The sequence below is a fragment of the Melitaea cinxia genome, chromosome 12 (assembly GCF_905220565.1).
Source record: "Melitaea cinxia chromosome 12, ilMelCinx1.1, whole genome shotgun sequence".
In the NCBI taxonomy this organism is placed as follows: domain Eukaryota; kingdom Metazoa; phylum Arthropoda; class Insecta; order Lepidoptera; family Nymphalidae; genus Melitaea; species Melitaea cinxia.
The window spans coordinates 3,777,788-3,795,719 of NC_059405.1; the positions used below are offsets into that span (position 1 = coordinate 3,777,788).

The 17,932-nt window shown below is 31.9% G+C and overlaps 1 protein-coding gene, 1 long non-coding RNA gene and 1 pseudogene across 2 annotated transcripts; 1 reads left to right on the forward strand and 2 right to left on the reverse strand.

Moving 5' to 3' along the window:
- Positions 1–11,050: 11,050 nt before the first annotated feature.
- LOC123658518 (octopamine receptor) lies at positions 11,051–13,172 on the reverse strand. Its single transcript, XM_045593916.1, has one exon. It carries the CDS (start codon positions 13,170–13,172, stop codon positions 11,739–11,741), a length of 1,434 nt encoding a protein of 477 aa, XP_045449872.1. The 3' UTR covers positions 11,051–11,738.
- Positions 13,173–13,247: 75 nt separating this feature from the next.
- On the reverse strand, positions 13,248–13,459 carry LOC123658522. Its single transcript, XR_006743898.1, has 2 exons — positions 13,397–13,459; positions 13,248–13,325 (listed from the first exon to the last, which is right to left on the reverse strand). It is a non-coding gene; the product is annotated as an uncharacterized LOC123658522 (long non-coding RNA).
- Positions 13,460–13,496: 37 nt separating this feature from the next.
- LOC123658659 lies at positions 13,497–14,749 on the forward strand (annotated as a pseudogene).
- Positions 14,750–17,932: the final 3,183 nt, after the last annotated feature.

Below are 17,932 nucleotides of genomic sequence, written 5' to 3' on the forward strand. Positions count from 1 at the left end.
CGCTGGAGCGGTCAATTTTTGATATGATATTCAAAAAATGTTTAGAATTCCTAATGTGGGTAACACAAAAATAAAATCTTAGATATTAAAAATAGCACGGTGTCGTCTCCTGTCAAAGATTTTCATTGTAATATGAAACTTTGAATAGTTACGGGTTTCTGTAAAGAGCTCACTATAGACGGCGCCACGGTTCGCTTAAACCGAAATTAAAAATTATCATATCGAAAATTTCGCTCGAGCGGGTGCATCGTTCCATAGCTTAATTGGCTAGAGCGCCGACACGGTACGTCGGAGACGCGGGTTCGAACCCCGCTGGAGCGGTCAATTTTTGATATGATATTCAAAAAATGTTTAGAATTCCTAATGTGGGTAACACAAAAATAAAATCTTAGATATTAAAAATAGCACGGTGTCGTCTCCTGTCAAAGATTTTCATTGTAATATGAAACTTTGAATAGTTACGGGTTTCTGTAAAGAGCTCACTATAGACGGCGCCACGGTTCGCTTAAACCGAAATTAAAAATTATCATATCGAAAATTTCGCTCGAGCGGGTGCATCGTTCCATAGCTTAATTGGCTAGAGCACCGACACGGTACGTCGGAGACGCGGGTTCGAACCCCGCTGGAGCGGTCAATTTTTGATATGATATTCAAAAAATGTTTATAATTCCTAATGTGGGTAACACAAAAATAAAATCTTAGATACATAACTTTGACTTCTTGATTGAATAAACAACAGCATGTATGAGCATTTCTTTTTTTAATATGGCAACTGTACAGGAAAGTCTATGTGCCGTCAAAATGTCATTATACTCTATGGGTCAGAGTTAATAAAGATATCGAAGACATAAGTGCGTTTCTTTATGCTGCGACTGAAATAAATTCAATTTGTCTAAATTGATTAAAATATAGCGACGATTGTATTCATAACATCGCGCAACCTTATTCACGGATATTATTATATATAATATTCACGGATATTGAAAATTAACGCACCAATTTGGAGTTTACTTTAGTCTTTTTCTCTTCTAGAATAACTAGAAAACTTATCTAAGCTGGAGTTTAAACGCAAGTTTTACTCAGTACAGCGTTTTTCTTTATCCACGACCTTTTCGATGTATTTTAATCTCTTGAACAACAAAGACTTGTTTATAGTTACGGTAAGATCTTTCTGTGTAAAAAGTAATCCCTTTATGCCAAGTATAACTTTTGGGATCCTTTGTGATTCTTTATCTAAAACTTATGATTTTACTTTTTCGAAACCCACTTGAGCTCATTTTAATAATTACATGTTATGAAATATGTATGTAAGTTATTTTTTATGTATTCGACAGTTTCGGTAGAGTTATTAAGATAATAGCAATAATGGTGGGTCAAAAGTTCAGAGCCCATATCTACAGATACGTTCTTGTGAGTCCATCTAACTTGTGTGAAGCATATAGTGCACAGATGTTACCATACACAAGTTTGACGTGGTCTGAGCATTCGTGCTTGTATACTGCGTGTTTACGGACTCCTGACACAATACTAATTTCCGAATGGGGACAATTGTGATTAAAGTGTTCATGTCATTATATCGTTTATGTCGTTCAATGTCCATTTGATTTGAAGCGTTTATGTCATGCGATCGACAGTCGAATCTAAAATTATGTATGAATGTATAAATTGTAGGGTTTTATTTGCTCTTAATGTATAATTTTAATTGTTGTCGTTATTTTAATCTTGGTGCGATCTTTTTTAATAACCTTACTAAAACAATAACTCAAATGATTGGTTCTCAATGATTGTAACGTATTTTATAAAAACTTTAAAATACAAAATATGTTTAAAAGAAGGTTATTTTGATTAAAATGTGTTGTAAATCGCACCTAGGTATCTTTTTACTTTTTTTTTTAATAAACTCATAAAATTATTTCATAAATTGACCTTGATTTCATTTACTATAAACTTAAGGATCGTAGACACTAGAAGACTAATTATTAAATACAATCATGTATAATAAAAAAAATTATGTGGCGTCATGGAACACCAGGTAGGAACGAAGTTCCTTCGGATGGTATAGAAGCAACAATATTTGAAAAAAAAAATGTTGAATTTTATATATATTTTCTAGTCCTTGATTTTTTTTTTATTTTTGTTGATTGGTGATTAATTAAGTACATAAAAGTATTTAGGAAATTTAGTATTTTAGAAAATAACAAATACCTTAAAATAAAAAAAATCAAACAAAATAATAATAATAATAATTCAAACTATTAAGTGAAATAAAAAAACATGTCTTTTTTTATTTTTGTCAACAGTATAAAATTACATAAATAATTTAAAAAAAAGTTTATTAGAAATATTTTAGTTTTAAAAACATCATATTATACAGTCGTGTGACTGATATTACGTCAGTTCCGTTATATATTTTTCTTACGGTTTTAGTATCACATTTTTTTCAGTTCGGTCGCCCAGCCAAATGTCAAGCCTGCTGTAAAGAACTTCGTTCCAATATCATAATATAATTCGTTGATATTATATAATTGTAATAAAATATAACTTTTGCATTTCATGAAAGCAGATAATATAATGAATTTATTCATTTTTTACCTTCATATTAATACATAACGTTATTAGGTTTTGACTTACTTGAAAGACAAGTTATTTTAAAGAAATATGATACATACCAACTTGTTATTATGATACTTAAAATATTTTTGACGATCTCATTTATATATAATTTAAAATATAATTTTTCATTCCAATTTATAAAAAAAAAAACACCAAAAAAACTTCATAAATGAATTTCATGAAGCACTTATTGTTATAATAACAATATTTAAATAATTTAGCACTAATTTCAAACGCATACCTTTTCCGATTTCAAAGAATTATGATGGCCAGATTAACACCGGACTCTTAACAAGTGGGTACACAAATTAAATGACATCTTTAACGACATTGTTTAATTAAAGTTCTCTATCCATCGAATAGCTTATTCTTACATTATAGCATCAATTAAATAAATAAAAAAATAATGACGTTTCTGAAATAGTGATAGTGAAAATTAAAAAGTTGTCTGTAACTTCTATTATATACCATCCACCAGGCCCAGTTTTAGTTTAGCCGGAATATATTTTTAATTTTCTTTAAAATAAACCGTATTCTAACAACAACAAACAAAAGAAAATATTATTCAATTCGGTCAAGTCGTACGAAATTTATGGGCTTACATACATTCGGCGTACCTATCATTTTTATTTTCATATTATATATATACAAATCGCATCACTTTATACGACTGATACTAAAGTTGAAGCTAGATCACATTGATTTTATACAGATAATCAAAGTAAGTATTGATTTATACACAGCAATGAATTTCAATGTAAAATCAATAATTTTTGAATTTGAACAAACTTTAAGGTAATTTGTATTAATACTTATTGAGTTATGATAATTGCAAGTCGGGAAGGAAACTAAACTAATATATAACGAAAAACCAATTTGCAATTTCTTGCCTATAAAAATATTGTCCATGGGTCCATAATTACGAACATTCTTCATTATAACATTTCTTTTCTTTATCACTCTTTGAGAAAATAAATTTCTTACAAAGTCGAACCATCTTCTGAAGGCATTAATGAGGACAGAAAATAAAGTTCTTTGTTTGACGTCATTATAGTATCACAAGACTACGTTTTAATCAAAAAAAAAAGTGGAGTCGTGCGAATAACTTTCAACTAAGAATTTTATCATCTTCTGTATTAACATAAAAAACGACGAACAATATGAAAATTATTTCTGTACAAATTTTTTATTTATTACTTCTTGTTTTGCTTTATGTAGATATTTATTATTTATTTATTTATTAAATAGTTTTGAACTACTATTTATCTTTAATGCGGTAAAACAAGACTTTACGTTAAATATGGAAGCGCATTATTTCTTTAAAGTTACATAATAAACCTTTATTTTTGGACTGCTTTTGATGTTATACTCGTAGATACACCAACCTTTATTATGAAATCCGGTGAGGTATTGGTTAATAAATTAATAAGCATTCCAGTTTTAATTGTATTTTACCGCCTCATACCTAAAAATATGTCTGACATATCGTAAGTTAGAAGCAAAAAATGTATTTTTTAAGAAATGGTTTTGACCACATATTTAATAAATTCATCATCATCATCATCACATCAGCCTATCGCAGTCCACTACTGGACATAGGCCTCCACAATTCACGCCAAAAATGGCGTAAACTTATGTGTTTTGCCCATAGTCACCACGCTGGGCAAGCGGGTTGGTGACCGCAGGGCTGGCTTTGTCGCACCGAAGACGCTGCTGCCCGTCTTCGGCCTGTCTATTTCAAAGCCATCAGTTGGATGGTTATTCCGCCATCGGTCGGCTTTTTAAGTTTCAAGGTGTTAGTGGAACTGTGGTATCCCTTAGTCGCCTCTTACGATAACCACGGGAAGAGAGGGGTATTTAATAAATTAGTATTCCATTTCCTGTGTAAATTCTGGATTGTAAAATAGGGAACTAGTTCGTATTGAATCACTAAAATTACCTTAAGATGGCTGAAGTGGATGTAAGGACAGACTGTTTTTCGTACAACTGCTTTATGAACCTAGTACCGAACCGAATAGTCTAGTAATTCTGGCAGACAAAAGTTGAACCTCAAAGGTGGTAAACAAAAGGTTTCTGAATTATCTTATTTATAAAATTATCGTGTCACAGTGCTACTTACAATACTCCTCCGAAACGGCTGTACCGATTTTATGAAATTTTGTGTGCATATCGGGTAGGTCTGAGAATCGGCCAACATCTATTTTTCATACCCTTTAGTTATAAGGGGGGATTAAGGGGCTTAATAACATATATGAAAAACAACTTTTGTGGGGTCAGCTAGTTAAAATATAATAATTAGGTACTACTCTAGCACCTCTTATTATATGTAATCGATTTCTATGCGAGCGAAGCCGCGGAAAACAGCTACTCTAAAATATAACGTTAATAAATAAAAACAAGAAAAATATGTAGGTATATAATATATAGAGCAATAGAGGGCCACGGCTTAATGTGGAAAATCTATCGTACAATTTACTTAATTTAATAAGTATAAACATTAGTCATTAAAATTTAGAGGATTTGTTTTATACACAATAAGCTACAATTGCGTAAAGTTTAAATTGTTTCCTCTGTAATTTATTAAGAACAGAAGGGGGAAAGATAGAATTCTATGGGGTTTACCCAAAAAACTTTCAAGGTCATGGTTTTTTTTTAATATTTAACTCATATTTTTCATTAACTTTTTCAGAGCTTAGGAGGAAAAGTGACAAAGGTGTGAAAATAAGCAACTCTAATACAATATACGTATACGGAGATTAGGCACCGACTTCATAGATTATTCTCTTAGATCAATTTAGTTCTTTAAACTTTATCGACTTTCTTTGTTATTTTTTTCTTCTTTTTATTTGAAATCTATTCCGAATTTGCCTTGATAAATTTCGTTTAAAATACACTCAAAAAGTTTATGTGATACAAATTCCTTGCATTCTTATAAAAAAACTCAGCAGTTTCTATTGATAAACCAGAGGTATCACCCCATATCTGTTAAACGCGAAGGAGTTCTATGGCCTTCATCATTGTCCAGCAGCATTAGTGGAGTGAGAGGCGTTTACTAACCCTATTTATTAAATTTCTATGTATGTTTCTATCATATGTTAAATATGTTATTTCAAATCAAAAATTGATGTCAAAACAGATCTATATGTCAAACATGAAATACTTATAGTTGGTTCAAAACGACTTTGAAATTTAAAGAAGCTCTTTCCTTCAGCGGTTATATATAAGAAATTTTCATCCTCTTATAAACTCGTTACACAAGTCAGAAAATTAAAAATAATACACTATAAATAAAAATAAACTTAATATTCGGATGAATAAAAAAAAACCGCACCCTACTTATTACTTATTCATATTTGATAATAATAAAATCATCGCTACTTCAAAAAGATCTACATAAGTTTGTTCGCATTAAAACTTTTCCAAACTCCAAACTTTATAAGACTAAAGTAATGCCTGCGGGACTCATAATGGAAAAAAAATCTTACAGTAAGTTTTAGACTCGAGAAGGAAGAAAATTTTAGGCACAAGCGGTTAGAACAGAACCTCCTATAAATATTCAGCGGAGACAACAGTCTACTTTAAGAATTAAAAACAAATGTTCTCTTTCCAAGTCTTTCTTTAATTTTCCAAAATTAATGTTTTTAAAGCAGTATTTTTTTTATTACAATTAGCTCTAAGACTTAATCGATTAAGTATTTCAACGGTTCTATATAGTTTTGGTCATCCACATCCACGTCAAATACTCAACTGAATCGTCCTTCACCATCAGTTCATTGCATTACCTTTACAACTTTCTGCTAGGTAGAAAACACTTATTACCACCAACAAAAATAAGACTGTGTTTCAGAATTAAATGATATTTTAACCCAATTTTATACAAAGGAATACATTTCACTGAGTCTAGCTAGAAGTATAATAGGCTTAAAAAACAGTCTTAACAACGAAAGAAAATTCAGTAAACTATTGTCAAATGCAGAACAGGAAAATAATTTTTGATCAATTTAAGCTATACTCATACACTACAGCAGATGTTCTCTATTGGCCTCGCAACGAATTTATCGTAAACTGCGTCAAACAAGACATTTATTTAGAAGTATGACCTTATACTGCTATAGAACCATAAAAAAAAAAATTGCAGACATAGTTTTAACGAAAAAATATCTCTTGATAATATGAACGATTTTTTTCTCGAGCATTGCATTATAAAGAAGTAAGTTTTTGTTGTATTTGATATAAATAAACAAGGTCCTATTATTCGAGTTAGAATAATATGAATCATGATCGATTGTTACTTGCTTAATTATAAATGAAATCACATTAAATTCTTTCCACAATGAAAATCAACCTAAACAACAACTTTTAATATTTAGTACCTGGGTGACCGAGCTCCGCTCGGTATTTTTAGTAAATCATGAAGGATTAGTAGTAGAAGAGAGAGTTAAAATGATTCGCTGCCGGTTTGGATGAACTCTTTTTTAACCGACTTCAAAAAAGGAGGATGTTACTCAATCCGGCCGGAGGAAACTCAATATATATATATATTGCTCTTCTTGATTGCTCTTTCGTCATAGTATATATATATATATATATATATATATATATATATATATATACACATCTATACATATATAAAAGCGAAAGGTCACTCATCACGAAATCTTCAAATAATATGTCTTTAGAAATCAACTCCCTTTTCGGGTTAAAACGGGGGAGGGTAGGTTGAATCACTCATCACAAAATCTCCGAAACTATAACACCCACAAACTTGCAATTTGGCAAGTAGGTTCCTTATGGGGCGTAGATATCCGCTAAGATCTGATTTTACGAAAATTGACAAGTCTTATGTTTTTGAAGTAAGAGACTTGAAATTTAAAACGTATGATCTATAGATGGTGAGAAGGTGCCCAAATAATGCATCGAATCTCGAAATTTAAAAGGGAAAGGTCACTAACTCACTCATCACGAGAACTCAAAAATTAATGAAATGACGATTCGAGAGTGCTCTTGGAGCCTATTTGAATAAATCTGTTTTTGATTTGATTTGATTTGACTCATCATGAGATCTCAAAAACCGCTGGTCGGTCCATCCATCCAGGATGGACAAAGATAAAATTTGGCAGGGAGGTAGATTATAGTTAGAAAATGTCCGCTAAGAACGGATTTTGCAATATTTCCGCTAAGAACTGATTTTATTACCGTTAAGAGGGTTTAATTGGGGTTGATAGTTTGTATGAAACATATACAGCAGCTATAAGTTCGCCTGATAGATTATTTATACTCCAGCCTGAAAATAAAACTAAAAGTGTGGTGTATAGAGAGGTTTTATAAAAATAACTATTAGATTATACCAAATTGTGCCTTTTAAAAAGTTACTCAATGTGATAAACATTTCAAGTGACTGAAATAAAAAAATAATTTGCGTTAAGTATCCTAATAGTAATGCATATCTTCATAACCACGCGGACGTAGTCACGGGCGACAGTTAGTGTATTATAAAACAAAGTCCCACAAAAGTGTTTGTGATCGATTCCCTCAAAATTTACTGAACGGCTTTTCATGCGGTTTTACCAATGGAGAGAGGGCTTCAAGAGGAAGGTTTACGGAACGACTAAGCCGATTTTGATGAGATTTTGAGTTTCACTGGAAATTTGCCGGGAAAACTTTGTGACTCACTGATTTAAACGCGGGCGAAGCCGCGGGCACAGCTAGTTGTATATAAATATATAATGAAGCAGCTAGCCTCAGGTAATGAATAATATTAAAAAAATATATTAGGAAATCCTTCTTTTTAAAGTTGTTACAGTAAAAAATATTTGTGTTTTTTTGGTTGAAGTTAGTTAAAAAAAATAATTTTAAGAGTAAACATTCTTGCAAAGTAATAACCACTAAAACCAACATCCTATAGTACATTAAATTTACTAATAATCACGGAATTTCGTACAATCACTACCAGATCATTGTCATATGTCTATGTCATCCTTTAGGTAGTTACATAATTATATAACTACTATCTACTGAACGGATTTTCATGCGGTTTCGCCAATGGAGGGAGTAATGGAGAGCTTCAAGAGGAAGGTTTACGGAACGGCTTAGCCGATTTTGATGAGAGTTTCACTGGAAGTTTGCCGGGACAACTTTGTGACAAACTGGTTTCAACGCGGGTGAAGCCGCGGGCACAGCTAGTATATACATATATGTATATATATTTTTAAATGTATGTTCGGGGATAACTTCGTCGTTTATGAAAAGATATTGATAATTCTTTTTTTTTTGGAAAGGAGATATCCCTGGTGTGGTACCATGATAAGGAAACCGAGATCTGATGATGGGATACCAGAGAAATCGAGGGAAACTCTCGAAAATCCGCATAACTTTTTGCTAGGTGTACCGATTTTGATGATTTTTAACTTAATCGAAAGCCGATATTTATCATGTGGTCATATTTCATCGAGATCTGATTACAACTTTTGGAGTAATCTTTGTTAATGCGTATTTCTTGAGTATTTTTTCATTGTATTACTTGTCGATGTAATTGAAGCCGATTTATTTTCGTTTGCCTGCAAACATAATTACTAATAATGAATTAACACAAAATAAAAATAAAAAATAACGATAAATAAAAAATTGATATAAAATACACAATTACAAGATTGAGAGTAATTGCTTCTCAAAACTGATAGGCGCTCCAACAAATCGTGTTTTTTTTTGAAAATCATATTTAAATACGAATTACATATTTATAAATATGAATAATATTTTTTTTAGCGACAATAATAAAAAATATAAATAAAAATAAAAAATCAAAAATAAAAAAATAATTAAAAAATAATAATGATAAAATATGAATAATATTTTTCGATTTTACCGACATAATAATAAAAAATAAGAACAGCCTATTTAAATAAAAAATAACGAGTGCAATTAGAAAAAGAAAAAGAAAAAATAATTGATCAGGGACATGGGGATTTGAACCATGATCTTCTCGGTTGATCCCGACCGACCGATTTCCCACCGAGCTATTGCAACTAAACTAACAAATGCGAAATTTACCTTCGCATTCTAACGATATTTTTTTCACTCCCTAAAAACAGGGATAAAACGACATTTTCTGAAAATGAATCCTAGCTAGATAGATTTATCTCCCCCGAAACCTCCTATATACTAAATTTTAAAAAAATCGTTGGAGCCGTTTCCGAGATCCAGATTCTATATATATATATATACAAGAATTGCTCGTTTAATAGTATAAGATAAGATAAGATTTTATCATTCAAAATAATAATCGCGGTAAGTCCTTTATAATCAAAAGTATTTAAAAATATATAAATATAGTGGAATTGACTTTCATATTATTTTAATTTTAGATTGCAGATAGATATATTATATTATTTTTTTAACTATCTACATCTACTTTTTTTACGAATTTCTAAGAACGCTAAACTCGTTAACTTATTTTTAGTAAGTACTCCAAAAATACGTGTTTCTAATTCCACAAATTGCGAATTAAATCCTTTCCGTACTAACTTTCTACCTCTTTTTCACACCTTGGAGTGTATAACTTCCACAAACGCTCACACGTGCATTTGCTCAATTTTAGTCAGTAGTCCAAACAATAAAGTTTCATAATTTTAACTTCAAAATTTTTGCTTCAACAAACTTTTATAAATCGTCAACTTCAACTTGCATCTTCGGTGCGACAAAGCCAGCCCTGCTGCCACCAACCCGCCTACACAACGTGGTGACTATGGACAAAACACATAAGTTCACGCTATTTTTGGCGCGAACATGTGGAGGCCGAAGTAATGATGATGATGATCAACTTCAACAACTTTCCCACCCTTACAAAATCAATTAAAAAATCTTGTACAGTAAAATTAATTCATAAAATATCTCAATCTTGTATATTATTATGTGGGTGACAGATTTTTGTATAAGTTGTGGGTATAATACTATTTTTACAACTTTTTTTTTTCAATTATTATTTCAACTAGTTGCTCACCCCTGCTTGACACGGGTATCTATGAAAAAAATCAAATTTAATTCATATTTTTTTATAATAATCATCAAATCGGTTCAGTAGATTTGGTGCCTATTCAATGCAAACAAACAATCAAATCTTTCCTCTTTATAATATTAGAATAGATAATTAGGTGAAATATGAATTCATATTGTGTTTTAATCAGTTTGAAAACTCAGTTTTTTTAATTAAATTGATTTGAAAAATTTTCATAACCTTTTTCTATATCTCGTATTTAATAAAGAAAATTATATTTCGAGTTATTTAAATATATTTTTTATGTAAAGATTTTAAATCTCCTTCATATTCTTATCGTATCTTAATTACTCGAATTTAAGCTTATTTACAAATATTTTTAAATAGTCAATATTTATATAATACTATTAAATAAAAACAAAGGTTAATAATTAAAAGACAAAATCTAATAATATTTTTTATTATAAATTTAGCACAGTGGACAAAAACGATGTATATTAATATCCCTTTTAAATAAGGGCTCAAATTATTTTAAAGGGATATAATGTTAACAATTATTATTAGAAACTTATTTGAAGGTGCTATTATAAGAGAAGCCAATATTTAATTTTCCCCAATATAATTAGATTTGAAATTTGATACCGATGATAATGATAAGTATTTACAAGATATGTATTTACATTATTGCTATATACATTAGTAAAGTTTTCGTTGGCGTTAATAACTAAACGATTAAGTAAATTAGATAGTAATTTTAATTATACATTAAATATTATATTTCCTAAGGTGCTTAGCACAAAACCTGTCCCTATACACACATGTACACTTAGAGTATACGATATTATACAATACATTAGCTAAATAGTAGTTATAAGTAGTAAGATTAAAGTTGAAAAACATTTCACTATACAGGAACTACTAAATTCAACAGCTACACTATAGACGGTTTATATCGTATGCTAAATTTACATAAATTTTAATTTTCATAAATATTCATAATTCACTACATTTGTCAAACAATTATAAATTTTCAAAACTTTAGTTTGAGCAAGTCGGCGGCTTTAATAATTACAAGCTTAAATCTCATCTAACATAATCGTTTGGCACGAACGCTCGTTAAAATTTTGAATCCTTAAGGCTTCAAGAAAAGAAGTTTTTTGAATGCTCTCCTAAAGTCCATATTGAATATTGTGTATATAAGAGGATTTAATGCAGAATTTATATAACCAAGCCATGTTACGAAATTGATGAATTTGTTTGATAAGCAACAGCTCGAACAGAATGGGATAACTAGATACAGAACAAAGAATGGTAGCCAGCATACGACAAACACTCCCATTATGATTCCTAATGTACGAGCAGCTCGGCGCTCTCGGGTAAGAGAAATACGCTGTTTTTCTTCTATAAACTGATACACCGTATTTTGCTGATTAGGCCTGGAACGCTTAGAAGCTTTCGTTACAGTGGTTTTGATAACTTCTACTTCATCTTCATGAGTTTCTTTAGAATTACTTTCTGAAGACGTATTCCTATTTTCAGTGTTATCTGCCATATCTGTGACAGAATTGTCATTAGATAAAATAGGAATTATTAGCTTATTTTGTGATTTGTCATCTTTGCTCCAATATCGTTTTTTAGGTTTCCTTTTAGGTGTTGACTTCTTTGGTTTTTTTATCTTCTCGTTGTCTGATACCAAACACGTTACTCCTTGATGTTCGTTGTGATTTGCTTCAGAACTAACCGAATCTTGGTCATGATGATCGCATTCCTTTGTTGCGAATCTATTTTTTCCACTAGATATAGTACTTATTTTTGTAGCTTTAGCTCTATCTCTTAACCTTTTTTTAGTGGCTAAATATATTTCAAAATAAACTACCGTCATTATTACTAATGGTATATAAAATGACCCAGATGAAGAAAAAATTACGAATCCAGGCTGTGAAGTTAAGCGACATGGAGTGTCGGGTTCAAACACATCTGGCCAATCATTCCAACCCAGAAGAGGCGGCGAGCTAATAATGAGTGATAATATCCATACTACTCCAATCATTAGAAGCACCCGCTCTAAAGTCCTCTTCTGTGCGTAATTTATTGGATCGGTTATTGCCCAATATCTATCGAGAGCTATGGCGCAAAGGTTCAGTATTGATGACGTACAACACATTATATCGCATGTTAGCCACATTTTACACATATATATCCCGAAGACCCATTGTCCCAGTATCGAGTAAGCTACATTGAGTGGAAGGACTAATATTGCAACTGTTAGATCAGCTACTGCAAGTGATACTATGAAGAAATTTTGAACAATCCTAAGAGGTTTATATGTGAAGACACTTAATATTACTAATATGTTACCAACGATAGTCGAGATAATAATAACAGTCAGGACTATGGCTGTACAAATGGCCTCCCATTCTGGTACGGCCAGAGTTATTCCTAAGCTACTTGGATATTTAGGGTCATCTGCGACGGCACACTCATCTCTGTCAACGTCTATTACGTCGTAAGATTGCGAGTAATTTATCGAAGTGAAGTTAGCGTAAGCATGCGTGTTTTGTCCCATTTTGCTTTTTTGTTGTATTCATTTCACGTAGCATTATTCACATTGCCCAGAAAGACGCCTCGAACAATGTGTCTAACTAAAAAATTGTGATATATTTTCATATGATCCGAAAATGGAATTCGATTTTGGTGTAAAATCTTGTACATCATTTTTCTGTAACAAAATATTTTTAGTTATTTAATGTACAACAAAAAACTGGTTCAGTGTATTTTTATTGAAATTACCTGATTATCGAAGTCCTCAGTTGTACTTTCCATTTGCTTAGCCGATTCATTTTGATTGATATCTGTAACAAAACAAAGAAAAATCATTACTTTCATGCAAATGTCTAAAACACTACTCTACAAAAGTATGTAGTAATAAAAAAATAAGAACATAATTGCTTAGTAAAAAATTTTATTAATTAAGCAGAGTAATATGTTCCGTGTTGTGTACATGTACACGCATATATTACGAGTTTGTTAATTAATGTTCACGAAAGTTTGTTAATAAGGAGGTTAATTTTCGAATTTCAAAATCCACACAACTAAAGATAAGTAAAGTCTAGGGAAATTTACAAGTCAAAACAACAAAGCATAGTCGTTGTGCTATATATATATATATATATATATATATATATATATATATATACATAAATAAGAGACGCCATGGACAGAGACCGGTGGAGGCACATCATCCGCTCCAGATGCAACCCTGATGCCGACCACGATCCTCAGACATGAGGGACCGACAAGAGATATATATATAAATTAATGTTTGCCTGTATGTCCTTTATAGAATCGTAAACTATGCATTTAATCATGTCATGATCTTAAGCAAAGTGTTGTGCATAAGCCCACATAGGTTTCTGAGTTAGTGCTACCACAAAAAAAGCGTAGCAATGGGCGCAGGATAGTTATAGTGAATAAGACATATCGCTACTGATATTATAAGCAATATTGCATTGAAACTTAAAGCCGCAGGGCGACCTGTCCTAAAAGCCTTGGCAAGACTCTTTAACGCCGTCATCCACCGAGGTACCATGTCGGAGGCGTGGTCCAGGAGTGTGGTGGTACTGTTCTTTGAGAGAGGCGATAAGTCTCTGTTGAGCCACGTCTATAAGCTGTTTGTTTTGTTACAAATTGTCTCGCCAGAAGACTCGACGAATTCTAACTGAAATGGCTACAGCACCGTGAACCACATCCATACTGTTCGGCAGATTATTCAAAAGTGTATGGCATTTGTGGACTACGAGAAAGCCTTCGACTCTGTCGAGACCTGGGCTGTCCTGGACTCTCTGCAGAGATGTCATATTGACTGGCGATATATCGAGATACTGAAATGTATAATATGTACGACGCGGCGACGATGACCGTTCATGTCCAGGATCAGAAAACAGGACCTATTTGCCTCTGGCGTGGAGTAAGAGAGGGAGATGTAATATCACCGAAACTGTTTACCACTGCGCTGGAGGATGTCTTTAAGACCTTAGATTGAGGAGAACAAGGCATTAACGTCAACGATGAATTCATCTCTCACCTTCGTCTCGCCGACGATAATGTCATCTTTGCGGAGACGTTGGAAGAGTTAGGCCACATGCTGGCCGGCCTAAACGAGTCCTCTCAGCGTGTCAGTCTCGGTATGAACTTGGACAAAACGAAAGTTATGTTTAACAACCAAGTCATACCGAGAACCGGTATTGGTCGATGGTACCCTTCTCGAAGTTGTTCAGGATTATATTTACCTAGGCCATACTATCCATCTAGGCCGTAACAACTTCGAGAAGGAGGCCAACAGGAGGTTGGGCTGGGTGGCGTTTGGCAGGCTTCGTCGAGTCTTTACTTCGAAGATTCCGCAATGCTTGAAAACATAAGTGTTCGAGCAATGCATCCTGCCTGTGTTAACATACGGAGCCGAGACGCGGACACTGACAAAGGGACTGGTCCACAAATTTAAATTAAAGATAGGATTAGAAATGAGACTATCCACGAAAGAACGAAAGTAACCGACATAGCCCACAGAATAAGCAAGTTGAAGTAGCAGTGGGCTGGTCATCTGTGTCGCAGGACCGATGGCCGTTGGAGTAGACGGGTCCTGGAGTGGAAACCGCGTCTACGTAAGATGGCCGGTGTAGGTTGGATGAGGATTGCGAAAAACCGGGATGTCTGACGCGAACTTGGGGAGGCCTATGTCCAGCTGTGGACTGCTATAGGCTGAACTGATGATGATGATGTGATGATGAGTGATTGCATTGAACAAACTTAAAATTTGTAGATAATTAGCACCTGGCATGATATTCGTAACTTTATGTGTGATTAGAAATATCTATTCATTATTGTTGTTACTCGCAGATACAATAAAGAACTTTGGGAATCTAACAAGTTTTTCTTAGAAAACAAGTTGTAGAAAAAACACCTTTTGAACAAAAAAAAACCTTTAAGTGTTATAGAGTAATAAAATAAAATAAAGTTTATGAAAACTTTAAAATTTGATCCTAAAACGCTGAAATTTAAAGCTTAAACTTTTAAAGAAGTAACAGACAACGCTACTTTAAATAATGAATGTTTTCAGAACGGAAGTTTACAAACTAACAAAACATAGTGGCTGCTTAATCTTTCTTAAATTTACTACTGCAACAAAATTTCAAATGCAGAATTTACTGTTTTATAGCAGTCTAGACCCAACGCCGATTTGTGAGTAAAATGTCAGAAATAAAATCACTTGAATGTTTTGTGTTAAAATATTACTTTGTCCTTTAGACAGTAATAGTAAATTATTGTGGTTAAAGTTACAAACTTAGTAAAAATACTTTAAAGTCATTTATTTTTCTGAAATCGGTGGTAGCTTCATATTAACCGTAACTAATATTTTATGAACTTTGAAATGACAGTTCAAAAGTGTTTTTCTGATGCCCAATAAAGATATATTTGATTTTGATTATTTGTTTTTAAAATCTATTTGTAAATTGAACGATATCGCTACATAAAAATTTTATTTTTCTTTCTTTCATACTTCCATAATGTATTAAATTTTGATCATGTATGAATCGATCACATTACAATGACAGTATAACTTATCGAATTCAATGTGTATCAGGCTTTTTTTTTTCTTTCTTAATACAATTTTCTCTCACAAAATAGCAGCAATTTTACATTATTCTAGTTAACGTCTTAAAGTAAAAGAAACACGTTTCGCTTTTTTTAATCGTTTCTTTTTTTTGTATATCTCTCGAGCAACTATGCTATATATTTACAATACTATAAATCTTACTGTTGTTTCTTATTAAAAATAAAAACGACTGATGACTTCGGATACGTTTTATTATCTTGTATTATCTTGTGGACGTGACATTCATTGTTACAAGTCTGACAGCTAAGTGAGAAAAGGACGAACGACAGTTGACAAGACATTACAGATTATAATTACATAGGTATTTAAATAGACTATAAATAATATTTTTATTCTATGTAACAAAGTTAAAAATTATAACAAAATTAAAAAAACCTTTTTTGTTCTTTCTACGATTTTATTTTCGATTATCAAATGCAGACTGCATTGTAAGATAACCCAAATGTTACTATGTAATGGTAGTCACGCTGAAATGTACTGTGACGTCCGTACACCAACGCACAGGCCTTTTATCCCAATAAGCGCATCGCAGCAAAAAAAAAAACATAGAGTATTTGGACATCGCTAACATGACGAAAGACAGGTCCATCATCAACAAGGGGCCAAAGGCATGAGGCGAACATCACACTACTCCACGGCAAAATCTGCATTTCAATTTCAAGAAGGAGCGCAACAAGCGCATTGCAGCCAAGGTCCCCGCGCTTTTTCTAACTCTACCAAATATTGTCGCCCTTACAACGGTCTCTAGAGGGGGTTGATGTGGTATATATACAAACTTTTTATATCAGAATAATAATCAAACTTCATTTTATGATTTTATATATTTTTTAAATTATTCTTTTATAATTGATTTTTTACAATCTATACATTCGATTGTATATTTTTCTACGTGAACGTTGTTTTTGTATTCTATTACCCTTTAATAAAAAGTTCTGGAGATTCATATCTATTTATATCCCCGTTTGTTTTCTAAATTGATGACCGCGACATGATATGAACACGCTACTTTGTGACTGGATATTCTATTTATATTATTAATACATTTCCACCACTACGTATTTGTTTTCTGTTGTTTTGCTTGTAAATTTATTATTATTACATTATGTACAAGCATTTCGCCCCGGCTTTGCACGGATATTTAACAAAAATTTCAATTTTTTTTTTATTTTCCTATATTTTTTTTATTTTTTGAAATTATTATATATCCTATGTCACCCGAAGATGGTTTAGCTTTCCAACAATGATAGATCTTTTTTTAAATCGGTTCTGTCGTTTTAGAGCCTATTCAATGCAAACAAACAGTCAAATCTTTCCTGTTTATAATTGTATTTGTATTATATATGTATTTATTAATTTTTTCATGTTCTTTGCACAAAACTTGTCTAGTAGTAAAATATATCGTTCTTTTAGCAGGTAGACTTGTAATTTCTTTTCATTCTTTTTTTGTATTTGTAATTTTAATATTCTTACAGGTGGTTTACATTACAAACAACACTTTATTACATATTTTGTTAATTTCAGATGATATCACATATCAGTAACTTGTTCTGAGATCGGAGCTTTTAGATTTTAGTGATATCATCACTCCTATTCTTGTCAATACAAATGCAAAACATGATGTGATTAAGATCGTGTGACTAATATCATTTTTG